This window comes from Vollenhovia emeryi, unplaced genomic scaffold (genome assembly GCF_000949405.1).
Source record: "Vollenhovia emeryi isolate VEMERY1.0 unplaced genomic scaffold, V.emery_V1.0 DF939121.1, whole genome shotgun sequence".
In the NCBI taxonomy this organism is placed as follows: Eukaryota; Metazoa; Arthropoda; class Insecta; order Hymenoptera; family Formicidae; genus Vollenhovia; species Vollenhovia emeryi.
Window position 1 is genome coordinate 1,139,986 of NW_011967245.1, and position 27,996 is coordinate 1,167,981.

General features: G+C 41.5%; 4 protein-coding genes and 1 long non-coding RNA gene across 8 annotated transcripts; 1 reads left to right on the forward strand and 4 right to left on the reverse strand.

Annotated features, from left to right (window-relative positions):
- The first annotated feature begins 539 nt into the window (after positions 1-539).
- On the forward strand, positions 540-24,215 carry LOC105570168 (kinesin-like protein KIF14). 2 transcript variants are annotated; one of them, XM_012027162.1, is made up of 12 exons: positions 540-906; positions 1,233-1,778; positions 2,317-2,863; positions 2,947-3,174; positions 3,259-3,387; positions 18,347-18,507; positions 18,684-18,899; positions 19,358-19,624; positions 21,063-21,135; positions 21,201-21,370; positions 21,722-22,184; positions 22,720-24,215. In XM_012027162.1, the coding sequence occupies exons 1-12, from the start codon at positions 800-802 to the stop codon at positions 23,536-23,538; spliced, it is 3,726 nt and encodes a 1,241-aa protein (XP_011882552.1). In that variant the 5' UTR covers positions 540-799; the 3' UTR covers positions 23,539-24,215. The 2 variants fall into 2 exon arrangements, with proteins under 2 accessions (XP_011882552.1, XP_011882553.1); XM_012027163.1 differs by lacking the exon at positions 19,358-19,624 and having other exon boundaries at positions 541-906.
- Positions 3,988-14,798, reverse strand: LOC105570167. Its single transcript, XM_012027161.1, has 2 exons — positions 14,380-14,798; positions 3,988-5,376 (listed from the first exon to the last, which is right to left on the reverse strand). The coding sequence occupies exons 1-2, from the start codon at positions 14,486-14,488 to the stop codon at positions 5,135-5,137; spliced, it is 351 nt and encodes a 116-aa protein (XP_011882551.1). The 5' UTR covers positions 14,489-14,798; the 3' UTR covers positions 3,988-5,134.
- Positions 15,747-16,597, reverse strand: LOC105570166. Its single transcript, XR_001009569.1, has 2 exons — positions 16,120-16,597; positions 15,747-16,044 (listed from the first exon to the last, which is right to left on the reverse strand). It is a non-coding gene; the product is annotated as an uncharacterized LOC105570166 (long non-coding RNA).
- Positions 24,216-24,284: 69 nt separating the features above from the next.
- Positions 24,285-25,791, reverse strand: LOC105570169 (pyridine nucleotide-disulfide oxidoreductase domain-containing protein 1). The gene has a single exon (XM_012027164.1). It carries the CDS (start codon positions 25,770-25,772, stop codon positions 24,324-24,326), a length of 1,449 nt encoding a protein of 482 aa, XP_011882554.1. The 5' UTR covers positions 25,773-25,791; the 3' UTR covers positions 24,285-24,323.
- Positions 25,792-25,795: 4 nt separating this feature from the next.
- On the reverse strand, positions 25,796-27,847 carry LOC105570170 (28S ribosomal protein S18b, mitochondrial). 3 transcript variants are annotated; one of them, XM_012027165.1, is made up of 6 exons: positions 27,706-27,847; positions 27,381-27,457; positions 26,474-26,657; positions 26,286-26,383; positions 26,075-26,205; positions 25,796-25,964 (listed from the first exon to the last, which is right to left on the reverse strand). In XM_012027165.1, the coding sequence occupies exons 1-6, from the start codon at positions 27,830-27,832 to the stop codon at positions 25,817-25,819; spliced, it is 765 nt and encodes a 254-aa protein (XP_011882555.1). In that variant the 5' UTR covers positions 27,833-27,847; the 3' UTR covers positions 25,796-25,816. The 3 variants fall into 3 exon arrangements, with proteins under 3 accessions (XP_011882555.1, XP_011882556.1, XP_011882557.1); XM_012027166.1 differs by having other exon boundaries at positions 27,684-27,781; XM_012027167.1 differs by lacking the exon at positions 27,706-27,847 and adding an exon at positions 27,533-27,632.
- Between the last annotated feature and the right edge of the window lie 149 nt (positions 27,848-27,996).

Sequence of the window (27,996 nt, forward strand, 5' to 3'; positions counted from 1 at the left end):
TCAATTCGTAGTCTGATACGGGCTTAAGGCGACGCGAGTGGCGCCACGTGCGAGAGCTTCATTATCCCCCCCCCCGGCTCGTCACAGTGAGAAATGATTCGTCGATCGATGTCGAAACGATGTCGAATCGACATCGATACCGTCAAATTGACGTCGATTCGACATCGTTTCAACATCGATCGACGAATCATTTCTCACTGGGGTGCGGACCAGAAACTACTCGGGCATGAGATTGGACAATTCCCGATCGATCAGCCAATGACCACGTTTCCACCGAGGGTCAGAGTCGGGTCAGAATCTGATTGGGGTTTGGTGTTTTAGTATTTCCACCACAAGAGCGCTCATCCCAACCCGATTCTGACCCAACTCTAGCCCGACTCTGACCCCCGGTGGAAACGTAGTCTATGGCCGGTATTCATAGTCCGTTCTTATATTTAAGATCGTCTTAAGTATACTCTTAATGTGTTTTTAACCAATCGCAGAGCCGTATTAGCCTCTTAAGACAACACCTAAGACGATTTTGAAGTAAGACTCGACTATGAATACCGGCCTATAAAATGTTGGGTAAAACTTGCAGGGTAACGTGAACGTTTTTCAAAAATCGCGCCGCGCTAATCCGCAAAATGGCGGACAGCGGGGGGGGGGGGCGAGTCCGCGCCGTCTACACTACTCTACACTTCGTGCGCCGCGAATCGCGCGCCGGTGTATACGCCTCGTAAAGTTAGGTCGCGCAACTCAAATCAGTTCAAATTCTCGTTGTGTCGTCGGACGGTTTGTTTGACGCGGTTTACGCCGGGAAATGTCGCAGCACAATCAGAAACCCACCGGTCACGGCTACTGCGAGGCCATCTTCTCGACCTCGCCGAGGAGCTCGAGCAAGGACAACGTCGTCCCGGCGCTAAAAACGTGAGGCCGAACTCGGTTGACGTTGTTTAACCGTTACGCGCGACACATGTGCGTCGAGAATTATTGCGTGTCAGCGAGACAATCGGTCCCGTCGATCACCCGTCGTTTGTCCAGCACCGAAAATCAAATGAATACCTTCCTTTTTCATTCGCGTAACAGTAACACAAGTAAAACAATAACACATATTTCACATACAAAGTTGAGAACAATACAATGAAATACGGTTTTATCTTCAAGCCTTCGAACGCTCGTTACTCTTACGCTTCTACGATGCTCGTTGAATCCAAGAGGCTTACCGAAATAAAATGAAGGCCTTCCTGTTGTAGAAAGAAAAATCTGTACTCTTCCCTGTTGAGCGAACCGTCCACCTCAACGAAGACTCGGAGCGCATGCAAGCCGACGCAATGTCCCCTGCAGAAGGCGTCGTCGAGACTCGAGTTGGTGGAGGCTTCGGGTTCCCCGGGCAAGTCGGCCGACGCAAGACTCTGCCTGAAGCCTGCGAACCCGACGCAGCAGGAGGGTACGAGCTCCAATGTCACATCCAGCGACAGGAACCCAAAGACGCCGGTCAAAAGGAGACTCGCTGGCGGATTGTTCAGCGACAGGACGCCCGCCATACAGTTGTACACGCCCAAGCACACGAGGGTGGCGAACACGCCCAGCGCCGACGCCAGATGCAACGCGAGGACGCCTGTGAAACGTTACTTCAGCGACCACGCTCTGTCGCAGAGCACGCCTGACTGCTTTAACGCGGTTCATCTGGAGACCCCGTCCCACAAAATTGACGACATAGTGATGGGAGAACAGACGATGTACGAGGGCGAAAGTAGCAATCTCACAGTAGGGATACGCATCAGGCCCTTGACTGCCAAGTGAGTTAGACTGGACACGACTGGCCAAGTTTTATTGCTGCATGTTTATCTTAGTCTTCTTTTCGTCGCTTGTAATTGAGATGAAAGTTGTGCGTATTCAACTTGTAATTTTCAGCATAGATACTAGTATGTATCTTGGAATCTTCTAAAGCCTGTGTCCACGATGACAGAACTTGGTCCAAGTTTTAGTTCTGAGAAATGTGTGGCCAGTCAACTTGCGACTATTCCATAAAAGCTGCGCGTTGATCGGCTGCACATTTCTCGAAACTGAAACTTGGACCAAGTTCTGGCATCGTGGACACAGGCCTTTACTGGCCGCGTTTAGCAGAAAAAAAACTGCTTTGCAACTGTTGTAAAATTCGCTCTTAGATTCTGCCAAAGAGCATACGCCAATCGGATTCAAGATTTTTACAACAGTTGCAAGGCAGCCATTGATGAGATTATTTAATTTGATCTTCGTCTTTAATTTACCTTCGTCAATTTTTATTCCACGTTACATTGGTGGAGCGGCATTTCATTGCAGTATTTGTAATTTCAGGGAATCGAACGACCCGAAGGTTGCGACGGTCTTGCAGGGAGATGGTCAGAGTGTCGTTGTGGAATGCGAATCCGCGCACCACACTTTCGTGTACGATCATTGCTTCGTCTCGTACGACGACCCGCACACGCCCGGTCACGCCAGCCAGGAGGTCGTCTTTCGCAATATGGTGTCGCCCTTGGTACAAAACGCCTTCGAGGGTTACAACGTCTGCCTTTTCGCGTACGGACAGACGGGATCTGGAAAGAGTTACAGTTTAATGGGCACCGAGTCCGCGCAGCTGAGCGCAACGCCACTCGACGAGAGAGTCGGTATCATCCCGAGATTTTGCCAGGAAATATTTACACGAGCGGGCGACAATCCGCAGATCGAGACCACCGTAGAGATCAGTTACTTCGAGATATATAACGAAAAGATACACGATCTCCTGGCGAGTACGAACAACGGGTCGAAAAAGGCTCCCCTTAAAGTAAGAGAGCATCCTGTCTTCGGTCCCTACGTCGTCGACCTGAGCCAGCATTGTGTACAAAATTACAAAGACCTGCAGGTACCTTTGTCACAATTACTAAGCGCGATTACGATTAATATTCTCAGTACACATTTATCTCTTTGTTGATGCGATCTTTTTAGACTTGGCTTAAAGTGGGCAACTCACAGAGAGCCACAGCCGCGACTGGCATGAACGAGAAGAGCTCGCGGTCTCACAGCATTTTCAGTGTTATATTAACTCAGACGCATTCGGACGATCAGTTGGATCGCAAAACAGTCGACGCCAATCGTCGCAGTAAAATTAACCTGGTTGACCTGGCTGGTAGCGAGAGACTGAGCCAGACTTCTGCAACTGGTGATAGATTAAGAGTCAGTTTCTGACAGTGATGTTTTATGCCAAGTATATATTGAATTGATAACGTTGTGCAATGTATATTGGTTTGCGTTTAACAGGAAGGTGTATCTATCAACAAATCTTTACTTACCCTGGGGAAGGTAATTGCATCACTCACGGAGAACACAAACAATCGTAAACAGGGCTTCGTGCCGTACCGTGAGTCAGTGTTGACATGGCTGTTAAAGGTAAGTGCTATTTTATCCATGTACGTTTCAATTTAGCGAAAACGCGAAAATTACTACAGACCTAATAAGCGCGTTCTTTGAAAAATTGGGAGCCTAAAAGTATTCTTGAATGAATACGAAGAAATAGACTTGTCTTGTGTGACGATCCTTACGTGATTCCGGTCTCTTGTAGAATATCAATATTTTTCTACTTCGTGCCTTTCGTAATTGCTTGAAATGGCAATTTGGCTCGCGTGACCGCCAGTATAGATAAATTCAGGCAGTTTTGGGACGTGACGGATACTTCTCTATTGGAAAGAAAGAAAGACAAAGATCTGTGAGGATTAGAGGAAAGCCCTTTGTTATGAGATAGGCCTTTAATATGAGATAGAAGGTTTTCAACATCCAAATTCAATCGCAAATCATTTTTAGCAACGATTACACCGTCTAACAATGAACTTTCCACCAAACAAATTTTACTCCAAGGACAATAAATTTATGATGGAACCAACAGATGACTCCTATTAATTTAGCAGAAGCTCCGCTATCTCGTATTAAGAGTCTACCTCATAAAGACACTTTCCTCTATATTAAAGACATAATAATTTAGAGAAGCGGACATCTATGTGTATGCTCCAAATTATTATTGTTACTAATATGGTAATTTTCTTAACATTTACAAGTAATTGTAATGTTATTAAAATTATGCAAGTATGTAAAATAAAAATGCTCATGGTAGCAACGTGGTTTGTTACATCCGATCATACAATAACTTACAAATACATATCTTAAGAAATAATTGTAGAAATACGAGTAAAATAACTGGTAAAACTAACTTGGCATCTGCCGTGTTTCTTCATCTTTATATTAAAAAAAAAAGAGAATTAAAAGTCTTATTTGTCAGAATTAAGTACTGTACGCTATACATAGATGTTAATGTAACGACAATATTGTTACACGGGTACCTAAACTATAACTTATTTCGTTATGCTTATAAAATACAGAATCGCGTAGTCAGTCTTATAAATCAAGCAGTTAATTTGTGAGTGTTTTCCTTCATTATAACAAACTTTATTGAAGTCTTAAATCAATTTTGCAGTTACTGTGTTCTTCTCATTCTAGATATATCTGCAACTGATGCTAAAATTACGATTGCAATATTTTCTTTTTCTTTCTCTGTATTTTCAATAGTACGAGTTCAATTTGCGTGCAAGCGTGGATATGATTTTCAAAATTCGAAGATAAATTTAGCGAGAATTGACGTTTGTAGGAGCGTATTTGCATTCATATTTACACGGATATTCGTTGAATGACTAACGTGCAATGCTGACAAAATTAACGATGTATAACCGAAAGAATTGTATGGAGTTGAGTGATGATATGAACTATTCCTATTTACCACGCTTACTGCGGTACAAATCTTAATCCGAGTTTATCTTTCTATCCTGGAAAATTTATTTGACTCACACCTGCCTTTGAAAGATATAACGTCTAACAAATTCCACCTTAGTATCTAATTTACGCGTCTAATTAAAATAACGAAAACATGTTGCACGCTGTAAATATGATACAAGAGTTTCGAGAACCGATTGCGTTTTGCCATTCTACAACGTATTTGTCGAAACAGACGTGTGGGTTCGATGGTCATAAATCTAACATGTTAGTTCCAGTTAAAAATAACCCTTACGCGTATATATATATCCGTTATTGCTTATCGTAATCAAAAATTATTGTTATTGTCGTGATCGTTGCACGTGATACCTAGAGGCTATGATTTGTCTGCACCGCGTGACGACTTGGCCGATTTATTTCGGTCGGCGTCTGCGGCTTTTCTCTCATTGCACATCGCGTCGTTCTCCTCTTCTTCCTCGTTGATCCCTTCGTGACAGGAATCACTTCGTGACTTAGTTCTTATGTAAACCGCCAGGCTTCTCCTTTTCGTTTCTTTGCACAAGTCGCAGCTTTCTTTGGATCGTGGCTGCTCGGGTCGCCGAGTCTCCGCTGATTTCCCTAAAACAATAACGCGAAAGGAACTGCTGAGAAGAATTCGGCTTTTTCCAATGATTGAGATAATAAATAACGGCCACGTTTATCTCTGTTACGTATATATAGAAGAAAGTCCTCCCTCAAATGATAGGCTTCTAATATGAGATAGCAGGTTTTTCAAAATTCCAATTAAATCGCAAATCCTTTTCGCGACGATTGCACGATCTAACAATGAATTTTCCACTAAACAGATTTCACTTCGAGGGCAATAAATGCATGGTGGAACCAACGGATAATGCCTTGGTTTAGCAGAAGCCTCCGCTATCTCGTATTAGGAACCTGTCTCATAATAGGGAACCTCCCTGTACATATCGCGCTTTTACAAAATATTCCAATGCGCGTACTTAGCGGAGGCATGGAAAGCGCTTTCGTTCCGTTCGATAGAAATTCTATGTCGCATTTTACAAGTTATATAAAACCCGCCGGTCAAACCGGTTTATTTATTCTTTGGCATACCGGTTCCGGAGTTTGCCAACGTGAATATTTACGTCGCGATACTTTTCTCGATAGGCAGACACACACCGAGTCTCGCGGTGCAGCTCGCGAGTGGTTCAGAATTCAAGATATTTTTCGCGGAGAGCCTCTCTGATATTCCGCGAGTCGGCGAGCTACGAGACAAGTGCCGAGATCGATAGGGCGGTCATTTCTAACGTTTTCCTCGCGACAGGTGCAATCGATACAGATATCTATGCTCAAATATCGGCCGTGAAATAATTATGCAAATACACTAACGAATGAGAAAAAAGGAGATTCCCGCAATAGATGTCCGCAGGCGAGACTTAACGGGCTTCAAATTATTGATACATTAATACAATTTCTTGATTGTTTATTCGAGACAAAAGTCATTCTGCCTCGTTCATTGTCGCACGGGAAAATAATGTAGCTGCCGTAGCTAAAAACTGCATGCGGTAACTAAATTTCAGTTGTCAAATATGGACAGCTGATATTTAGTTGCGATAGCTAATATTTTGCTACTGTGCCTATTGCATTAGGTGCGGCAGCAAATCGTTCGCTGTGGCTTAAAAATTTATACTCTGTCTTATTCGACGACGATGACCGACCTAGGTGCGTTGCTTAACTTTTAGCCGTTTTACTTATTAACTTACATTATTTCATGATTACGTCGTTGTTGATTTGCAGTGCCACTCGAAAAGAACCCACAAAAATAGGGTCGAAACGTTGTGTAATAAACTAATAAAATAACTAGCCAGTTGGGTTGACTATAAGTTTCCCGTCTCAATTAAAAATTTATAGTTACGGTAGCAAAGTATTCTTCCAATCACGATTAGCTATGGTGACGAAAATGTTTTTCTTCAGCGCAGTCGTGTCGCGCGTTTACAAACTTTCGGCAGTTCGCAGTTAATTACACATCCGATATGACTGGCGAGCGAATGGGCGCGACTAAACGGAATTTTTAGCGAGCGCATTAATCACATTCCCTTTTAATGCGTTCTTCATTTCTCGCCGGCTCGTTAAACGTAATTAGTTTCTACTCCTGCGTCAGCAGAACGTGTGCCGGTGTCATAGCGCCGGTGACCGTCACGTTCTGCGCGTTAATGAGAAAGAACAAGGAAAAAAAGGGGGGGGGGAGAGAAAAAAGGATTCCGGCGTACGGTCTTGAACGCGTTCACCTGTAGCGCCAGATGATTATACCCTTGTGAGTCACGGAGATCTATCGTTTCACCTCGTGGCCGCTGAGACTGCAACGCGCAATAATCCCCGGGATTCATCGCAAACTCTGACGGATCGCGATAACGTTCGACTGGATGATTAATTCCGACGGTAAAGCACAATCTACTCTCTGCATCTAAAAACATTCGATTGTACAATTTCAACTAATTCATATAATTCCTCGAAAAGGACCACAATTCGGGTGGTCGAATCGTTGGAATAAATTGTTAAATCAAACCACCTTAACGTCGTTGAACAATTTTTCTTCCTGTTTTCGATCAATTACTGGCGACAATAATATTCTTCTTGTTATTCTGTTTTGTATAAACCAATCGAAACGCTGAAAAATTTGTCGATAATGTACGATTGCGCAGTGATGGGCAGAATGGTTGCGACACTTTTCTTTTACGGCGTTTAGAAATCTAAATGCACGTTCCTAAATTCATTTTCAAAAACAAGTGTCGCAACCATTCTGTCCATCACTGTACAGTGTACAATATACAATTTATTTACTTGCGCAAATTTTTTAAAACTTATTTACTGACATTTATTGACTACAAAATGAAATGTTTCTAGACGCAAAGAGCACGTTGCCGAGTAGGCTTGAAAGATACGTGGTCTGGAAGGAATGTGCGTCTCGGGACTCGTGTCTTCTTCCCGAAGGAGCCTCCAATCGAATTTCCGACTAGCGTGAAATCGAGATCGGAGCCTCTTCTCGCGATCGAGCGCCTTCCCGCGTGTGTCAAAAACAATCCGCTGGATTGATAAGGAGAGAAGGCTGCGGCGCTCGAGGCGGTTCGGGCTGCGTAGCGCGTGGCCGCCTAAGGGAACTTGGCTAAAAATAGACACGTGGGTATCGCAGAAATGTACGCGTGACGGACGCTTGGAATAAAGCGGAATGGAATAACTGCGGATTGTCCGATCGCCTCTCTCGCCTAATTTCGAGACGTATTTTCATTCTTGAATGAATTATTATTTAATCTCTTCAAATAATATCGAGTCGATTTATTCATATACAATTGGATCCTCACGGGAGAAGTTTGGCTTGAATTTCACCGAAGAATCGTGCCGTTTATCAAAACGTCAATGTCGATTCTTACGTAATTGATAGCAGCGCCGATAAAACGTGCGCGATAGCACTTTCTTGTCTTCGCGACGTAATCGTTGATGATCTTCAATCGACGCACCTTTCTTTTTGTTAAGTCCGCGATCGCAGCAACAACAAAGTGTTTACCTCATATATCGCAACTTATCTTTTAAATGCGATAACGAGAAATCCGCTTCCTTTTTTGTTTCGTGGTTTATCCGCGTTAGGCTGATGGCAGAAAACGATCCGTGAACGCTCAAGTCCATTTTAGGGCCTGAGCAGAGCGACTGTCTTGTACTCTTAAGACAATGTTTTACGTTTTAAATCTTTGCCTTAGAGTAACGCACAATAACTGTCTAGTGACTTAAGAGTACAATACAGCCATTCTGCCCAGGCCCTTAGTCGTGGACGTAAGGCAGGGCAGAGGAAAATTTAAGTCGTGAAGTTCACGACTTTAATTTTTCTCTGCCCTAGGCCTGAGCAGAATATGGCGGTCTTGTACTCTTAAGTCACAAAACAATTATTGTGCGTTACCTGAGAACAAAGGCTTAAAACATAAAGCATTATCTCAAGGCTGTCTTAAGAGTATAAGATAGCCATTCTGCTCAGGCCCTAAGGCCCAGTTTCACCTAGAGACCTTGTAATCAGAGACCGGCCATAAGAGAGTTCGTCAAATTCCTGCGAGTGAGAGAGAAACATAGGCTATCTCACTTTTCTACGATCGTAGACGTCGCTTAACTTCAATGTTACTCCACTTCACGTTTACCTCTTTCTAAAAGTCTAATCTACAATGTGCTCTCTGCGTCTAGAAACATTCTGTGTTGTATAAGCAGATCAAAACGCTTGAAAAATTTGTCGACAATGTACGATTGTGCAATGTATAATATACAATTTATCAACTTGCACACATTTTTCAAGTGTCTTTAATGCCTGCAGCACAGAATGTTTCTAGACGCAGAGAGCACATTGTAGATAAGACTACAGTAACAGTTGGGAAGAGACAAGAAGCGAATTAAGCTGAGCTTAAAGTTGAGCAACGTTGGTGAGGACCGAGCGTTTGCGGATCGTTCTCTGTCATCAACCCTAAAATCGGGGCAGTTAATGCCAGACGCAATAAACGCGCGTATCGGAGTATCATTGCCGTTACAGCTCGGGACAGATGCGGCCGTGAGGAATATCGAGATACGAATTCACGAGTAAACATTCCGTGCCAGCGATTTATATAATTATGTAACTCTTATCTCGTTACGACGCAACGTAAACGGAGGAGGCCCCGATTGGCATAACAAGTATACAGAAACGGCACGTGTCTTTTTCGATACAAAAGGACGTATCCTATCTCTCTTTCTCTCTCTCTCTCTCTCTCTCTCTCTCTCTCTCTCTCTCTCTCTCTCTCTCTCTCTCTCTCTCTCTCTCTTACACACAGCAGATCGACATTTGAGCAATAAATTACAGCATCTCGAAGTCGTTTTATTCATAGAGGAGAGTAATTGCGGATGTAAGTGTTACAACGGAGATATCGCTGGACTGAATAAATGCGTTTTGCGAGAACGCGGCTTCGTGATAACGTAATTAATTCCCGTTCGCGGCGAGGTATATTTAGATTGTAGCGGTTTAATAATGTTAATATATGATAAAGAGAATCAGCGCGTTGTGATTATTCGTACCGCGGCGCCGCATATTCGGCTTGTTTTTTTTTTTAAGGGAAATGCATTAGCAAAGTGTTGGCGTTTTTTCAAATTGCACCGCGAGGAATGCGCATAATACACGACGCGCGGCGTACAATTTCAGCATTTTGAATCCATCCGACGGGCGCGGCTGATAAACGCCAGTGACGTTCAAATCGTAACGAAGATACGACGTAAATCCGCAAAGTTTCCCCGGCAATTTGTCACGCGTGCCTATTGCCACGCTTATAATTTAATAACCGTAATCTCCCCGTCCCGGAAATCCTTTCTGTTAAAATATACGCACGCAGCTGCCGCGATTCGTACTCGCAATATATTCGTGAACTTAAAACAACTCCCTTTTTAATCCACGCCTCGTCGCAACACGCGCGTTTACGGAGCCGCTGCTTTTTACCCGGGGGAAAAAAAAAACATCTGTCCGTAATTTTTACACCGCGCGCCACAGGTTTGTCTCGCGGCGTAAAACGGTGACGCGGATATAACGTACCGCACAAAGCAGCTGTATCGTCCGCGAATTTTCCACGTTAATTACTCCGCTGTGGCGCCGCGCGCGAATATCGATAATTAACACGCGGCAACGCGCGAGAAGTGTTTGTCGCTCGCACTTTTTTTCGGCGTCCGCGCTCGCAAGAATTTTCCAGCGCTCTTTGCACGTTGCCCCTATAAGAGTCCCTGCAATCAGAGACTGGCCATACGAGCGAGAGAGAAACGTAGGCTATATCTCACTCTTCTGCGATCGTAGAATCGTTATGGCCAGTCTCTGATTGCAGGGTCTCCAGTTGCATCCAGAGTACCTGTAATCAGAGTCTGGACAACAGGTTTCGGCGAAATAATGCATGGGAGAGAGAAAGAAACATATTCCCTCTCACTTTACATACAGTATATACGTCATGTAGAGTGGAATATGTTTCTTTCTCTCCCGCATCATTTTGCCGAAACCGCCTGTTGGCCAGACTCTGACTAGAGGGACTCTAGTTGCATCGCGGAAGAGCACTGGGGACCGGTCGTTTCAACTTCTTGGGCCTGGTTTTTAATTTTCTAGTTAACTATTAATCTGAAGCTAGTCGTTTCTCTGTCTCTTCCTCGATAATACAAAAAAAAGAAGATGGAGGGTCGACTAATCTCTGGTTAACAGTTAACCAGAATGAAAAACTGGGTCTTGGTGAGTTAACTAATACTTCAATCGTACATGTGTCTTTGTTCTTTTCTTTCAAATTGGACAAAGACGGACATGTGATTGAACTATTAGTCAGCTTACCAAGAGGTTGGAAAAACCGAGCCCGTAGCTCCTGCCCCAAGTGCTATTTGGTATCTGTAAATACAGTTTATCGATTCCCCTTAGGGTTACAAGGCGTTTTGGAAGAAACGTGCCCAAACCTCTTATAACACCTCTCTCTATATCCACTTCGCTATGTGGCAATCGAACGAAAAACCAACAAAGTTTTGTTTGGCTTTGAAACCCGGATCTTCGGATTACCAAACCAGCGCACAATTCTCCGCACCACGATCGCCACTCTATTTGATATCTAATTTCTATCGTAATTGCGACACAAGTTTTCTGTCACAGTAGAAAAGACAGAAGAAGCTACGAAGACCCTTACCGTAGAATAGCTGTGTCGCTTCTGCGAGCGTAACGAGTAAGGGCCATCGCGCACAAAATTGCATAGCTGCATATGCATAGCGTAAGACCATCTGGACCAATGAGCATGTTATGTAAATCAATATGACGATTCAATACACGATGCTCGTTGGTTTGGACTTGCAATGTGCGTAGCATAAGAACCGTCTAAACCATCGAGCATTGAATCGCCATATTGATTTACATAACATTCCCATTTGTCTAGACGATCTTACGCCATGCATATGCAGCTATGCAATTTTGTGTGCGACGACCCGAGCATTGGAAAATTGTACTTTGCGATTTTTTTTTTAATCGCTATGACCGCCTTTGTCGACGATTTTCTGATTCGAGATGCAACGAACGGATGCTTCTCCGCTGCACCATGGACGAATATAATTCGTTCGCACGGCCGACAACCGCGAGGGCCCAACGGGCAATCGCAGTTCCTGCGATTTTCACGCAACGTCCGATGAAGGTACTTTGCAATTTCCGTCCGGAACTGCCGATTGCTCGCCGCCACGATTTTCCCGCGAGTTTTCAGTTCGCTTCCCTCGGCTTATTTCGCCTTGACCGTTTTACCCGAGTTGCTCTATTGCCTCGCTTTATTAGCTGATTTTATTATTGTGCCAGCAATACTATCAGTAGATATGTGGATTATGTCGGTATTTATGTATCTCCTATATCTCAAGGTAAGGAGACACTTGGGAAATCTACCAGATTCTGCCTGGAAAATATTTCAAAATTAAATATCTCTCTCTCTCTCTCGCTCTCGCTCTCACTTTCGTGCCTTTTCTCCTCGTGTAAGGTAATGCCGACGCAGTCGTTTGAGGCACTTTCCCCGCTCGCGTGAACGACTCAATCGAGGAACACTCTTCGAGTGTTCGAACACCTCTCGATGGATGTCAAGATATAGACGGCAATTTTGACGAGATATAACGGGGAGATACCTCGACGCGTTAAATTATCTGTTGCGAAGCTTGCGAAGCACCCGCAATACTTATCGGCGATTTCGAGGACTCGGGTGGAGAAAAAGTTGCATCTGTGAATTCGGTTAACGGATAAGTACCCAAACACACCGGTCCAGGCCGATGGAATTAAACTCGGAGATAAGATACGTCTTCCTGTAGCGCGCGGCGAGAGGCGCGAAAAAAATATTGTCTGAAGATAACTTGTCAGTGCCAACTGATTGTGAGCGCTCGTAATCTTTTCTGGCCGAAAATACGATGTTTACCTCGCGGCTTAATTTCGCGGTCTCGTGTTCGAAGGTGCACACATGGGAAAAACACGTGGGGCCGAAAACGGAAAGTTTCGTTTGTCGAGTCGGCATTAGTCGCTCGTGAAATTGTTTTTTCGTTTACGTTGGAAAATCGGTTTCGCGTGCCACTTGGGGACACCGCGCCAAAATTAAGCATTGATAATTGTGCTCGCGGCACGCGAGAAGCTGTTCGCGTTTTTACAGAGTCGTTATGCATTATTACGGAAAGAGGAATCTTATCTGGGGCAAATTTTAACGGGTCTTATTTGTGCGAGGGCTTTAAGTGACTTCGCGCGGCCGAACTTTTCGTGGTAAAAATTTTCGAGGGTATCAATGTTTTATCAGTTCTTTCATTTTTATTAGATATCTCGGTGCTTGGTCCTAAATCAAAATTTTGCCACGAATCAGAGAAGAAGACCGTTGGTTTCATTCCAAATTTTTTAAATTTAAGGATTTTAAGTCTGCTAGCAGCTCTCCGACATTCATTTCTGATCCGCGAAAAGTCGGGTCTTACGCCCGTTTCTACCAACGCAGATTAACTTCGATATCGGTTTAAATTACTTTTTATCTTTTTCTAATTTTTAAAACTAGAAAGAGAGCTAAAGCAAGTTAACACCGAGATCGAAGTTAATCCGCATTGGTAGAATCGGGCGTTGGTCTCTTCGAACTTGGGAGTTATCGATATTTAAAAAAAAAAGAGTCGGTTAATTGATGAATCGCGCGGTGCGTAAAGTCGGGATCCTCCTGCACGTTCGTTCAAAGAAATGCGTTCGCGACTAGTATAACTGCAAGCAGACGCTTATCGTTCTCAGTGCTAATAGTACTTAATAACTAGAGCGTGTTTATAGTTTGTTATCAATTAACAAGTCGTTGCCAAGGACACAGCTCTAATCTATCTTCCAGTCGTCGCGCGGGACGTGCATAAACATTTATTATTTCCAAATTAAGGTCTTTTCGCAGATTCTACATGAACTTAAAAACTTAATTAAACGAAAAACATACTTGAGCTCTCGACGTAGAAGAATATATTAATTGATTTCTTTTTGTATTGAGAGTCTCTCAAGATTCTCTATCGACTCGTGTTACAAAAAAAAAAAGACAACAGCGCGACGACTGAAGATTAAAAGAACGTTCTAGAAAACGTGAGTTTTTTTAAATTAAGAGGATCCTTCAGCCATCTTTTTTACCGACACAGTCAAATGTACTTTTTGCGCTTGTAATTCGTTTTATTAGCTTTTATGCACAAAATAATACCAGGATAAGTTGCGGGCCGCGTAGCAGAACATTTGCATACTTAAAACACTCAGTTCAGAAGTCTAATAAAAAAAGATATTGGTATTTGAAGTTTTCAATTTGTAGTTTCAACTAAATTTGAAATTGGCTTTATAAAATTGCAAAATTCTCTTCCGTTACGATTGAAGTACGCATAAAGACAAAACCAGGAACAGGCAACTTTATATAAAAGAACGAAGAGAAATTAAAAAAATCACTTTATATATGATTGAGGTTATTATTTTTGTGTTTTGTTGGAAAACGCTTGATGTGTTTTCAACCAATCACAGAGTTGAATTGAATCTAAGTATCGGAATTGAATCTAAACCGGAGCGCACAACTCAACGAGATGAAGAGAGAATTCGGCGCTTACTGCTGGTGGGCCTGAAGTAGTCCTTGTTCCAGGGCTGCTCGTAGTCGCGGTACTGCGTGTGCCGCGAGAACTCGTAGGTAAGCACTTCCGGTATGTAAACGAGATCCATGGCTGCCCCTCGCTGCTCGACGGCGTTAAAAGCGGGCGCGGGGCTGTATCGTGTCGGATGCACGAATTGTCGCCTCGTGGTGAAGCGTGGTCGCTTCCTCTCGACTCCTCTCAGGCTGCTCCGAGAAGCCGATCTCTCGTTCGCCGCGCGTGTTGCTAAGATGTGCGTCACAACGCAGTTTCTTCCGCCGCGGGTGGGAAGAGTAGAGAAGAGCAGGAAGTACTCTCGGGGACGGAAGTCTCTCGTCGCCTCTCGGCTCTCTCGCCAGCTTTGAACTGAACGACGCGTAGACGCGCGTATTTCTTATCTGGCGAACACTGCCCCCCCACTCCGCTTCCCTTTTACCGCTTCTTCCGTCCGATACAAATACATCTTCCCATCCCCTCCCGTCCTTTGGAAATGCGTACGCTCGCGTTTACATTCTCGGCGCCCCACCTCCCGCTCCGCCAATCACCTTCGCCGTTTCACGTAGATTTGTGCGACGCGCAAAAGGTAACGACACGCGCGCGTACGAAGGGAATCGCGTGCGTGCGTGCGCACGTACACATGTACTCGCGCGCGTGCGTACGTGCGTGCCGACGCGTGCGCTTGCGGCGCAGGACATATCGCTTCTCCCCAGATTTCTTCGTTGTTTTTACTCATTTGAAAGAAACGTTGCTTTTTTAGCAACGAGTTCGATAAGATAACGTGGTTTTTCGATCGTCAGAAGTGCGAGAGATCTCGCCAATTTGTCGCTATAATTGTCGCAGGCGGTGTTTTCGATGGCGCCGATGAAGATAGAAAATGCAATCGTTATCTGCTTCCTACTTTTGATCAATATTATTGTTCTATTTGATATTAAAACATTAATCGTAATCTAAGTATGCATATTGATGTATTAATATTGTTATTATTGAGACTGCATTAAAATTAACAAATATTATTATGTAATAAAATGCTCTTCGTCCAAGTTAACCCTGCAACGGCACTCTGTTTTTCGACCTCCAGACTGGAGGCTCCAGTAACGGGACTCATGCATTGGTGTCCGCGATGATTTAAATAACCTTAAAGTAAACAAATAATTCTGAAAAAATTCATAGATGTTCCTTGACATCTTATTTATCAATTACAACAATAAAAACATAATAAAGATTATTTTGTCATTAAAAGTTTTGATTTTGAACAAAGGAAAATGGAAAAAATCGGAGTAAATTTATAAAATTCATAACTTTTGTTAATGATATAAGATATGGATGATTGAAATGAAAAACTCTGTAGGTAAGTTGTCAAGTATTGGCATTTATATGAAATTAACATAAAATTACATAATTAATAACATAATGTTACATCATTTGAAATTTTACGAGCATTCTGGACAGCACGCAAGTCGATGATCGTCACAAACCGATTGTTTGCATTTATAACAGCAGAAGAACGTTTTCCTGTCTGTTTTGGTTGGGCAGAAGTGACACCTTTTTCTTTTTGGCATTCTGTCGCTATTTTAGACTCATATTTTACTCATATTTTCATATTTTTTTCATATTTTAGACTCATTTTCGCACTTATCGACTTCAAACCTTTAAAAACATTTATATTACGAGTTAAGAAACATATTTGTAAACAAAAAACTTTTTAAAACGGATTTTACATACGTTAGTAGGACTCATGGGTCACTCGTGCCTTTCGGAGATCCGTTCTCGCTGCCAGTCGCAGGTACATGGTGGATTCCGGCGCGCTGGCGGCCACATTCTATCCCCACCCCAAACATTTTTTACATACTAACTGGGTTTTCCTAGGGATTCACATTTTCAAAACATCGAGGGCACGAATGACCCATGAGTCCCGTTGCAGGGTTAATGGAAACAGTTTTTTCCGAAGATTTTGTAAACTTCTTTATCTGGATGGTTTATCTGTGTTGGTTCCCCTTTGCCTGACGTATGAAAATGTTTAAAGATAGCCTCTGGTGTTTTTTTCCCCTTTCAACGTCCATTTATACGCCCGTTTCCGACCAAGTATAAATACAAATGAAAGATGACGTAGCGAAGGTAGAAAGGCGGTCTTGCAACCTCGTCGATGGGCTTTTGGGCATTTAACCACCTCTCGGCACGGGGAAAAGCAAGGACATTCCATTCTGCTGACTTCGTACGACTTTCTGCGACACATTTTGCGACTCTGATTCACACGGAACAAATAATTGAAGCGTCACAATAAGCGTTGTATTATACACGGTTCTTTCTTATCGCTTCAACAGATCGTTATTCGCGCCGCGGTAAAAACAGTTCGTTAAGATCGGCAGATACGCAGATAGACTTGCGCGGTAGATGGTATTGAATACACTTATCCCAATAAATAATGATCGAGCCTCATGATCGATTATCTTGTTGTCCAATCGAGTCTTCCTTCCGTGATGTTTTTTTACAATATTTAGCAAAAATTACCGCGCGACTCCGTCAAATTAGAGACCCTGCAATCAGAGACTGGCCGTAACGAGTTTGTCAAATTCCCGCGAGTGAGAGAGAAACATAGGCCATCTCACTCCTCTGCGACCGTAGAATCAGAGATAGCCTGTGTTTCTCTCTCACTCGCGGGAATTTGACGAACTCTTACGGCCAGTCTCTGATTACAGGGTCTCTAGGTCAGATTAGCGAAACGGTAGGCAGTAGAAAACCGTGACACTTGGTTTTTTGTTTTGCTTTTCTTCTTTTTTAACACCTTCGCTTCCAACATACCGTATCTATTTCTTCTGCGCGTACGCCATTGCCTTCTTTTCTTGTTAATTTCTCTTGCACCCCTTTGCAAACCTCTTTCTGCTAATTTCTTACTGCCTTCTCCCGTGCCGTGGTTTCTTTTAGTACTTTTGTTAATGAAAGTATATTAAGGATTTAAAGTTTGTTTTTTCTTCCTGTTTTTATCGCACAAAAGTTTATCAGTTTATTTCGATATGATGCAGTCAGGTGTATGCAGATGAGTGAGCGCCACTTAAAAATATTTTATCTACGTACTTGTTGCCAAATGCTCATATTCCTGCCACTTCAGTATTTCCGCACATCTTCTCTGATACAGATCGTCCATTTATAATTATTAGCAATAAATATCGGTAATAAATAGGTTTTTTTTTCAAGTTTATCTGACAAGTTCGGACGCGATATTTTCCATAACTTTACCTCGCGCAAATTTGCGTCATAAACGATGCAATTTTCTTACAATTGCGAAAATACAAGTTTTAAGGCCATCGTAAATTTCGCGCATTTTTGAGATAACAGTTTCGCAACGCTGATATTCGTAATACGAGCAAAAAAGCTTCCAGTCGCAAATGTATATAATTGCTTGCTTCAACAATTCCCGAGGTTGCAATTTGCCACCGTTGTATAAAGTACTTGGCGCAGGTGAATTAAATTCTTGTACTTCAAATTTTGTCATTCCTCTTGTATATGACATATAAGACTCTGATTTGCCTTATGTTTTCCGTCGTATTATTTAAATCCCCATTTATTTGCGAGAGCTGAGAGCGCTGTGGGGACAGAACCGCAAATTGCGAGATGGAAGATAGGAATCCGAAAGATTGTAGAGTTAAAAAAAGAAGCGAGCGCCCGCAAGATTATCTGAAGTACCGCGAAAACAAAGAATATAGAGGGGGGAATCCACCTTTGGAAATCTTATCCCTTATTTACTGATGCTTGAGGAAACAACGCGCAGTTGATGGATAACCAGTACAGCACCGATAACGATATCGGACGACTGAATTTGCAATTGATTAGATGTGCGATCTTTCGACACTTTTGATGCAATGCGCGATAGGGGTTGTACCTTTTACCGCAGACAAATTTATATGTAAGGCAATTAAAAATATTATGCAAATACGAACGAACGTTTTCGCAGGAGAGCTTGGGAGGGAATTCACGTACGGCGATGCTGGGAACAGTGTCACCGGCCAATGTCCACGTGGAGGAGACCCTGGCGACCCTTCGATATGCGTGCCAAGCTCGAGCTATAGTCAACCGAATCCGCATCAACGAAGATCCGCACGACCGGCTGATTCGGTAAAAAGAAAACATCTCCCGCAGTCCTCGCTTATCGTTGAATTGCGCAGTGCAAAATTGCCGTGAATATGTCGAAGATAAATTACGTAAAAGGGCTGAAATCTCATTGTCCTAAGATCTTAATAAAATGCAATTTAATTAACTAACATATTAACTTTAATAACTTGCTTCATCAGCGAGTTAAAGGCCGAAGTGCTACGTCTACGCGGAGTGCGCAAGGGATATGAGAAACAGTATGGAGTTATTCCTTATCAGTTGCTCGATCGCATCAAGTCGTACGCTTGGAGTCCAACCCACCAGTCCGATAAGGAAGTCGTGCAAAAACAAAAGGAAATTGATAAATTGAAAGATCAATTGAAAAAAACGGAAGAACAGTTGGCTGTTACTCAAATGTAAGTAAGATAATTTGATCTCTCATACATGGGATAAAAAAACGAGACGATGATATTTTAATTTTTCTGTCGTATTATTTTAATTTTTTCCAAAAAATTACCGATTTTCCTTTTTATTCCTGGAAGAAATACTTCCGAGGCAAGGACAATTGTCAGCTGTGATAATTTTGTAAATTTTGGAATTAATTATTTGAAGACTGTAATTGTGAGATGTGATTTTTAACTGCGATATGTTTTATATTCTCAGCTGTTACATAAGTTTTATTACACTCAAGGATTCGAAGCTATAATTTAATTTTAGATTATTCTATTAAACCTTGTTTGAAGTTCCAGGATTAATATGTTCTCGCTAGCTGTTGTCGCGAGTGCGGTGTGATTAAAGAGTTTCGCAACTCTGACTTCTTTTCGATTTACGTTGAATCGGTAAGACTTAATTGGTTAGCCACGTATAATTGCAGGAGTCCGCACGAAAAGTTTCAAAGAGCCGAAGAGAGGAAAAGCTCGGAACTGAAATATTTGCGCCGTTGCGGAATCGCCATCGAAATCGATTTCCAAGAGAGAGATAAGCAGCCTTGTCTCGTAAATCTCGCTGCCGATCCTCTGTTGTCCGGTACACTTTTGTATCTTATACCTCCAGGTTTGGTTCGTATCGGGAAGAATAGCGGGCCGGAGGTCGTAAATCTGGATATCATGTTGGATGGACCTCTTGTTAGGGCGCTGCACTGGTTAGTCATGGATTGTGTGTGCATTTGTGCTTTTTTTGCGCTTAGGGCAAAATAGAGAGAAAGAGGGAGAAAAAGAGAATAGGTATTCTTCTAACTATTGTTGCTGAGGTTTTTCTTCTGTCAAATGTACATTTTTCATCTGCTATAAATATGTTTTCTGTCTCGTATTAACAGCTTCGAAAGTTCCCCGGAATCGCAATTTTCTGAAAAATATAAAACATAATTTTATTATACAATCCTACAAACCAAACTTTTTCAACCATTTTCACAAGCGCATCTGTAGTTGTCAGTCAGCCAGTAAGGCTGTCGCATTTCTGAAAAATATTTCAAGGTCTTTCGGCTTTGTATTTGCATTCTCAATAATGTCAGCCTCATAAAGTGCTGTCCTTTCACAAGTAGGCCAGGCGTAAATTCGAGATCTTTTATCGTTTTACTCGTTCCCTTGCTATAGTGTAATTAATATTTTTGTTGGTGATTTTTGTCAACAAAATATACAATTTAGTGTTTGTATATTTTTCAATTATAGATATTTTCAATTCGATATCACATGCGTTAAAAGAATAAGCAACTTTCGTTACTTTAATAGAGCTTAAGGATCTTTCTCATTGCCTCGCTATTTTTGTGAATTACAGCGGCACTTCCGAGAACTTTTCAAAATTACTATGTATTTCTATTTATCAGCACGCTTTGCATCGTTTGTCTCCCGTGACAAGCCCACTAATCATTTCTAATTCTAATGCATGTTGTCATTGCTACCCACATATCTGATAGTGAATTGCAATTATTGATTTGTATAAATTATTTTACCAACTAGATGGAGAGAAAGAGAGAGAGAGAGACTGGCAGGAGGTGAAATGAAGAGATTTGATGTGTTTTTGTAATTTTATAAACCTTGTCCAATGTCTTGCGTAACATTCACGTTCTATTTATAGTTAAACTTTAACGTATTCATTGGTATCGTGTCGCATTATACAGAATTAAGGATTCAGTTACTGAATAAATTGGAATTGAAACAAGTCGAAAACTTACGACGCAATATTTAAACTTTATTTGTTGTCGCTAATAAATGTAGAGCGAATTGCAACTCGTCTGCAAAAAGAGATGCATTTATGTATGTGCTACTTGAAAGAAAACTAAACACTCATCAAGTGCTTGTTCCAACTTTCTGCTCAACACTCGAATCTCAGTATATAAATGACCAAGTTGACTATCGTTTTTATTATTTTGTTTACTTGCAATACATGTACTGTATGATTGCCGAACAACTGTGTCGGCTTTTATTGTCCGTTATTTTTCGATTTAGTTTTTCGCATTTTTCTATAGAGCCTATATACACTTCCCGTTTTCTTTAAATGACCAAAGTTTTGAAATCTCTCTTTTATGTTAGTTAAGATATTGTTGACGATCGTTTGCTACAAGTTCGTTTCTTTTCATCCAGCTCTATTGAAAATAATGAAGGAAAACTAATCTTGACGCCCGAGATGGATGCGGACACGTACGTCAATGGACAGGTAATGATCAAAAGGATTAATTAATGATATAAGAAACATTAAATAAAAATATTTCTACTTCTTAGATGGTAACCGGAAAAATTATGCTTAAACATGGCGATCGCTTAGTCATCGGCGGTAATCACTATTTTAAAGTTCTAAATCCATACGATGAATTCTGCAATGCCAAGCTCTCCACACAAGCGATTGATTTTGAATTTGCGCACCAGGAAATTCTTCGAATACAGGAAGAAAGGTATGTATCGCTCTTATTGGGACAAATGTAGCTGGAAAACGACATAAAGTCTCAAAAAGGGCCAATTTTGCTTAAAACCAGAACGCGGTTTGTACAAAACTATTTATTGTCGTTAGTGCATATTCATTTGTCACGGGGGATAATCTAATCGTATTATTTTATTTTTGCTATCTCTGCTTTCATTATAGATGCAAATGGTTTCGATGACTGTTATCGAGTTGATTATTAAAATAATTGCTTAATAAATTCAACACAACTGCGTTCTGGCTGTAATTTTTTTCGATAAGTATTATCGACAGAGTTATTGGTTAGAAGTTTGCCATTTTTAATACAGTAATTTTTTCCGTATAGATTAAGAGCAGAACTGGAGGAATCAAAACAGAAAGCGATAAAGGAACTCGAGAGCGCCAAGCGTGAAGTAGAACTGCAACTCGGTTCGCAAAAATCGCAGTACGAGCAGAAGATCAAATTTTTGGATATCACACTGAAGGAACAACAGCACACACTCGAACAAATTGATCATAGAAAAAAGGAGCTGGAGTTGGAAAAGGAGTTGCTTTGCAAAGAGGTGGAAGCCAACAATAAGATTAAGAAAATGCAGCTGGAGCAAAGTCACGCGAAATTAACGCCGTATAAAACGAATTTCCTGCAAGAACTCGAGAGTATTTTGAACGAGAAGGCTGCAGACATTGAGAACGCGCTAAAAATGAAGCTTAATGGGGATACGATAACTGCTGGTGGGGTCAGTTTACACGAGATGCAAATACTCGTTAAAGAAGCGACTCAGCGATGTAAAGAAGCCGGATATGATTTTGTGAGTCATTTTATAATAATTGTGTACAAATTGTTACACAGAATGTCGTCGTGTAGTAATATTTTCGCAAAAAAATAAGTAAGAAACATAAAATCTCCATTTTTCAATTGCCTGTGCAGCCCTCGAAAAATTATTTTAAATATTGCAGCGTATAGAACAGAGTCTCTATTTACATACGTTTCATGTGTATTAGAATTTGTTTTTGCAACTGTGATGCGGTGACGATACGAGCTACTGATATCGTTGAACTGTTTCGACATGCAAGATACAGTCATCGCGAAGACTGATATGCTTTTAAACTTTAGCAGCTTTTAGCTATAACACTTCAGCCGCAGCAAAACGTTAGAAAAAAAGTTGTATTTGCTTTGACGTACATACATATTTAATATCATAAGCGAATAGACGCATACATGTTACTTTATTTTTATTTTGTAACAAGATTCGTTTCTTTTTTTTGACAAAGAATTACTGGCTGTAACATACATTGTATACTGACGTCATGTAAAAATGCTCTAAGTTTTTCTCCGAATTTCAGGAATTTGACCAACAACAAACAGTGGTGGAAAATAATTTACAGCCAGTGATTCGTGTTCGTGATAAAACGATTGCGATGGAAACGCTGTGGCAGGCGACGGACTTTCTGAATTGGATTTACGGCCTGAGAAGCTGTGATACTATAAAGGACTCAATGAAGGAACTACGTCATTTCAATTGCAAGTGGGAGTCTTACGAGACGGAAGTATTTGAAGATTCCTTGAATAATAGTAAAATCTCCATAAACATGACCCCTGTGAAAAAACAGCTGAACAATAGTATCCATCTAGACAAGTTGTTACTGGAAACGACGATGAATGACGATGCGTCCATAATGCATGATCAACAAGATGATGTGAATGCGTGTCTCACTCAAATCGAAGTCGCTACGAAAACGTTGAACAAGCTGTGTCGTCGGTACCAAAACCACGATACTGAGCCGGTCGTCGAATCGTTGGCTAAGATGCAAGATATTATAGAGTTCTTAAAAAATAGCTTGCAGAATAAAGACTCGAGCGAGGATAGTAGTGCAAATTCGATAAACCAAAGTGCTAATAATACTGTTATCGACATGTCGAATGATGTAAACAACATTCTTTCGCAGCATAATAAGGATGCGAATGACTGCAAGGAAGAAGATAACATCAGCAATAATGACACAGATAAGTTAGCAAAAAACGAAGTTGAAAATTGCTTAAGTCACGGTATGTCACCAAAGAAATCTAGTATACGGAATAACGCGCTGGATACGAAAGATGGGAATGTTCAAAAGAACGTGAGGTTTACTGACAAAGTCGCACATCAAGACTTGATAAAATAAATAGCAATAGCTGTTTAAAATACTCATTACTTTTTAATAAATTTCCACTATTGCCATTTTAAAAATATAAGAAACATATATAATATTAATAATACATATTACATCGCAAATTCAGATTTATGCAACACATTAAATTTTACATTTTAATACATTTTATAAGTCATTTATTAGAATGTACCCTTTATGAACTTTCATTGTTTTATTATTTTGATTATTATTGGTCCACATTTTTTAATTTAGCCTTAGTAAAACAAGATTTTATTTTATGTGACCGAACTGAAAGGGGCTTTTAGTAGGAAATGCAAGATTTTATTTGAAAAGTATGTTTTAGGTGAAAGTAGAACATTTTGTAAATTACAAACTCTACTTTTCCGTAATTTGTAAGAAAGTAGTATTTGTAACTTAAGAATATTGTATTGCAAATTGTATATTAAGCATATATACGTAGAGTAACTTAATGATAGATTATAATTAACGTATGTACTTGCCGATGATTAAAATATCAGAATCTTCAATGCTTATTTAACATTTGTATTTAAAAAGACTTGGTTTAATTCGCTTTCCAAAATAAATTAAAATTCGCGAACTTGTGAGACTGTACGTGTAAAAAGGATTGCGAATATTTTGTAAAGTATTCATATTTATGTGCCTTAAATGACAATAAATTTTTATAAATCAATCAATGAGTGACATGCAGTATTAAGTTTTATCGTATTACAATAAGAAACGGGATTAACACGACAACATTGATATATGTGTGTGTTTATTAAAAAGTTAATAGTATATCAGTCGAAATAATCTTCAATGTCGATGTCAGGATTTAACAAATCTTCGCCATACATACTTAAATCCAACTGATTAAGTATCAAGTTTTCACACATCTCCTCCAAGTCTGTTTCCCCAATGAGCACTGCACCCTGCATTTTGCCGTCCTGCAGAACAATCTTCACATACTCCTGATTCTTGGTAATTCGCAAAAGTATCTCGTAATTCTTTCCCAACGTCTGCCCGTTGTACAAACCGAGTAACACAACTTTGTAGGAGAAAAATTTGGTCACGTGAGTGAAAAGTTCGAAGCAAAAGTCTTGCAGGAATTCCTCGCATCTTAAATTCGAGACCATCGCCTTAGCGGCGTAGCGACCCATCTGATGAGCCTGCGTCCACAGTCTCATCTGAAACCAATGTTTTACCTTCGGCCAGCCGACGGTACACACGTCTCCGGCAGCGTAGACATCCTTCTTCGACGTCTCCAGCTTCCAATCCACTAACAATCCAGCATCCTCGCCACGTTCGAGCTCTTCTAACCCGCATATGTCGGAATTTGGGGTAACACCTGTTGCCGAGATAATAAGGTCGCACCCAATAATCTTGCCATTTGTCAGATGCGCGTAAACCGGCCACTCTTCCGTAGGATCAAACTGTTTTCGTTCGTCGCAAGTGAGTAATCTCGATATCTCGCACTCGTACTCTACCTGGACGTTCGTAGGCGTAAAACGCGCGCGGCCCATATCGAAGCTATTATGCCAATCCGGGCCAAGAGCAGCCCCGTTTTCAACCGACGCGTTATCCGACACAACGTATCTCATTCTTTTGGTGGGCAAATTTTTATCAAGGTTTCCCGGTACATCGGATCTCGAGATCTTATCTAAAAAGAATTCCGCGGCTCCAGGGTCGACAAAAGTTGCGGAGATATGCTTGTCCTTGATCACCCAAATCATTTCAACGCCCTTAACTTCGTGCACGATCTCGGTAGCGATTCCGCCGTTGCCAACGACCAGGACCCTCCTGGCGTCCTTAAGCTTGCGAGAAAATTGTAACACGGATTCCGTGTCGCGAATACCTAGAACGAAATCGTTGCCGTTGGCGATCAGCTTGGGTCTCGCGCCGGTACAAAGGCACAGCATTTTGAAGCTTATGACTTTTCCACCGCCGATCTCTACCAGCTTCCCCACCGTGTCGATTTTAACCGCGGTATCATGAATGACTCGTAACATTTTATGCTTCTCGCTCAACATTGTCGTGCTCTTTTCTTCCACGTCGAAATGCATTAATGTTCTGCCCAGTGGAACTATATTCGTTACAGCTTTCACCAAGGGACTAGCGGTAATTAAAGTTATGCTCTCCTCCGGAGCGAGGAAGCTTAATCCTTCGGCGCAAGACACTCCAGCTATGCCGCCTCCTATTATGACAAACGTAGACTCCATCCTTTCCATATTTCCCACGGATTCATCCATATTCAATGCAGGACTACATAAACGCCGTAATACGATGATGAAAATTAATCATGTATGTTCCACTTTTTCGGTTTCCACTCCGAGTAATCGTACATCCTCGTAGGAACGTCGAATGTGATAGTCCCGTAATCCTTGGCTCTGGTTAACGCGACCAGGAGTTCTTTGTGCCTCTTTTGGCAGATATTTGTCTTCCTGCAAATGAAAGCGAGCTCCACAAAGATGTACATGCGAGATGCGCGTCAAAAGGCACAATGTAACGGAAACATATAAAAAGATATTGATGATAAAACTTGAACGCTTACGAGTAGCACAGAACGCTTCCGTTATGTTTGTTGATGAACTGCTCGAGCAGCTTGACGTTTCTGTGATCTAATACGAGATACTCGTCCCTGCATATGGGACACGGGTTTCCAGTAGAGATTTGGTCGCCTCTCTAATCGATTACACAGCATTAGTGGAAAGCACTAGTCGTACTAATCGTGTCGTAACGCGATAAAAGGTCCGTATACGTACTATACAAGTTCTTCGTGTCTTTCTAGGTGGGAACATTCCTTTGTGATTCCTTCTATATTGTGTCCATACCGGATCGTCTCCGTAAGTTTTCTTGTAAGCTGGATTTCGTAATAAATGCGGTTACATGATAATTGTGTTGCAAATTTGTAAGACAGACTCTACCGTTGCATTTAACACTCATTTCTTACCGTCACTGTTCATATAACTGATGCTGGTCTCTACCGATACAACTGGTCTAGCTGCAACCTTGGGAGTCCCCGCGGCTGGGCTATTATCCCCAGTTACATCTCCCTCAGTCGCATGTGTCTCGGTAACATTGTTCGTTTCGGAGCAACGCGTGAGCGAAAACGCGATGGTCCTCGTAGAATCGAGCTGTAAGCAATTTACAACTATAAAGACGACTTCGCCCAATCTTTGATTAACTCAGGCCCGGTTGCATCAACGTCGGAGAATTTTCACTTTAGCTTGATTCACTCTGCGTCTCTTTCTGTTTCCCTTAGACACGAGGGGTGAATTAAGCTAAGCTATTAAAGTCAAGTGACAATGGTGCAACCGGGTCTTAATCGGCGATTAACTTAGCAAGCAATACCTGTACTATTTTATTAATGTAGATAGAACAGTTGATTTTTATCACTTAACACAGGAGTATGAGGATTAGACTGAGGGCAGCAAGTTACACAGTTAGGAACCTTGCGATTTTAATCACTGATTAAGCTAATCGGCGATCAATTAACTAGCGCCTAAGCGCAGTTGCTCGAAGCAAAAATTCCAACTAAACTTTTCTAGATGCAACTTGTTGCTCCTGATTTACTCATCTCAGGCTTGTTTTCTATCGCTGCACTGGTGAACCAGTGCAATAAATTGGAGTAAGACAGGTATATATTCTTTTTCATCCTAGCTTACTGCAGTAGTTCACCGATGCAGCAATAAAAAACGAGCCGCTTGTTAAACAGGGAAACATCAGTAATTCTATGTCAAGAAAATACTGCAGGTGTTGTTCGACAGGTTAATCGCTGGTTAAGCTAATCGGAGTCCGGCCGAAGTCATCCGAAGGATATTGCCTCACACTGGCAGTTTATTGCTCGAAGAACTCACTTTATGAATTAAGCTCGCTCGCGCCAACGCTCCTACTCGATGCAGCGTGTTCAGAATCGACATACTCGGCAGGATAGCTGTGAAAAAACCAAGTCTATTTAAAACTATTACGTATAATTGCGTACAGTATTTCGGGGAAGCTGATGACCCACGTGTCGGAGACAACCTCGAATCTACGATACGCAAATGCGGTACGAGCGGCACGAATTAAATATATTAAGCATATTGTTATAAATTAAATATTATTAAATAATTTCGAATTATGGAAATGTAATTGACGCAAAATAGAGAGAGATTGCATACACGACTCGCCGTCGAAACTCACGATTGCACCGGATTGCACCAAAAATTGCAAATACTGCTTCTTGTAGCTGCACTGTGTTCAGTGCATAGACATAAGTAAATATGTTCAGTGCATAGACATAAGTAAATATAGACTGAGCGTCCCCCATTATATGAAGCCAACGGCATACGATACTATTTTTGCTACTGGGTTTCTTACGAGAGCCAATCAGGATTCAGCTTTGAGTCACCTGATCGAAATTGTGCACTCTGATTGGCTCTCGTAAGCAATAGTAGGAAAAATAGTATCGTGTGCCGTTGACTTAAAGCCCGT

What these genes read in the sequence shown, in the direction of transcription:
- LOC105570169 (XM_012027164.1), bottom strand. Translation starts at nt 25,772, where the DNA reads ATGGATGAATCCGTGGGAAATATGGAAAGGATGGAGTCTACGTTTGTC.
- LOC105570168 (XM_012027162.1), top strand. Translation starts at nt 800, where the DNA reads ATGTCGCAGCACAATCAGAAACCCACCGGTCACGGCTACTGCGAGGCC. An exon ending in CTTGTTAGGGCGCTGCACTG is followed by an intron (nt 19,625 to 21,062) that starts GTTAGTCATGGA and finishes CTTTTCATCCAG; the next exon opens with CTCTATTGAAAATAATGAAG. An exon ending in AAGAAGCCGGATATGATTTT is followed by an intron (nt 22,185 to 22,719) that starts GTGAGTCATTTT and finishes TCCGAATTTCAG; the next exon opens with GAATTTGACCAACAACAAAC.
- LOC105570167 (XM_012027161.1), bottom strand. Translation starts at nt 14,488, where the DNA reads ATGGATCTCGTTTACATACCGGAAGTGCTTACCTACGAGTTCTCGCGG. An exon ending in CTACTTCAGGCCCACCAGCA is followed by an intron (nt 5,377 to 14,379) that starts GTAAGCGCCGAA and finishes TTATTGTTTTAG; the next exon opens with GGAAATCAGCGGAGACTCGG.
- LOC105570170 (XM_012027165.1), bottom strand. Translation starts at nt 27,832, where the DNA reads ATGGGGGACGCTCAGTCTATATTTACTTATGTCTATGCACTGAACATA. An exon ending in TGGTGCAATCCGGTGCAATC is followed by an intron (nt 27,458 to 27,705) that starts GTGAGTTTCGAC and finishes GTTTTTTCACAG; the next exon opens with CTATCCTGCCGAGTATGTCG. An exon ending in AGACACGAAGAACTTGTATA is followed by an intron (nt 26,206 to 26,285) that starts GTACGTATACGG and finishes GTAATCGATTAG; the next exon opens with AGAGGCGACCAAATCTCTAC.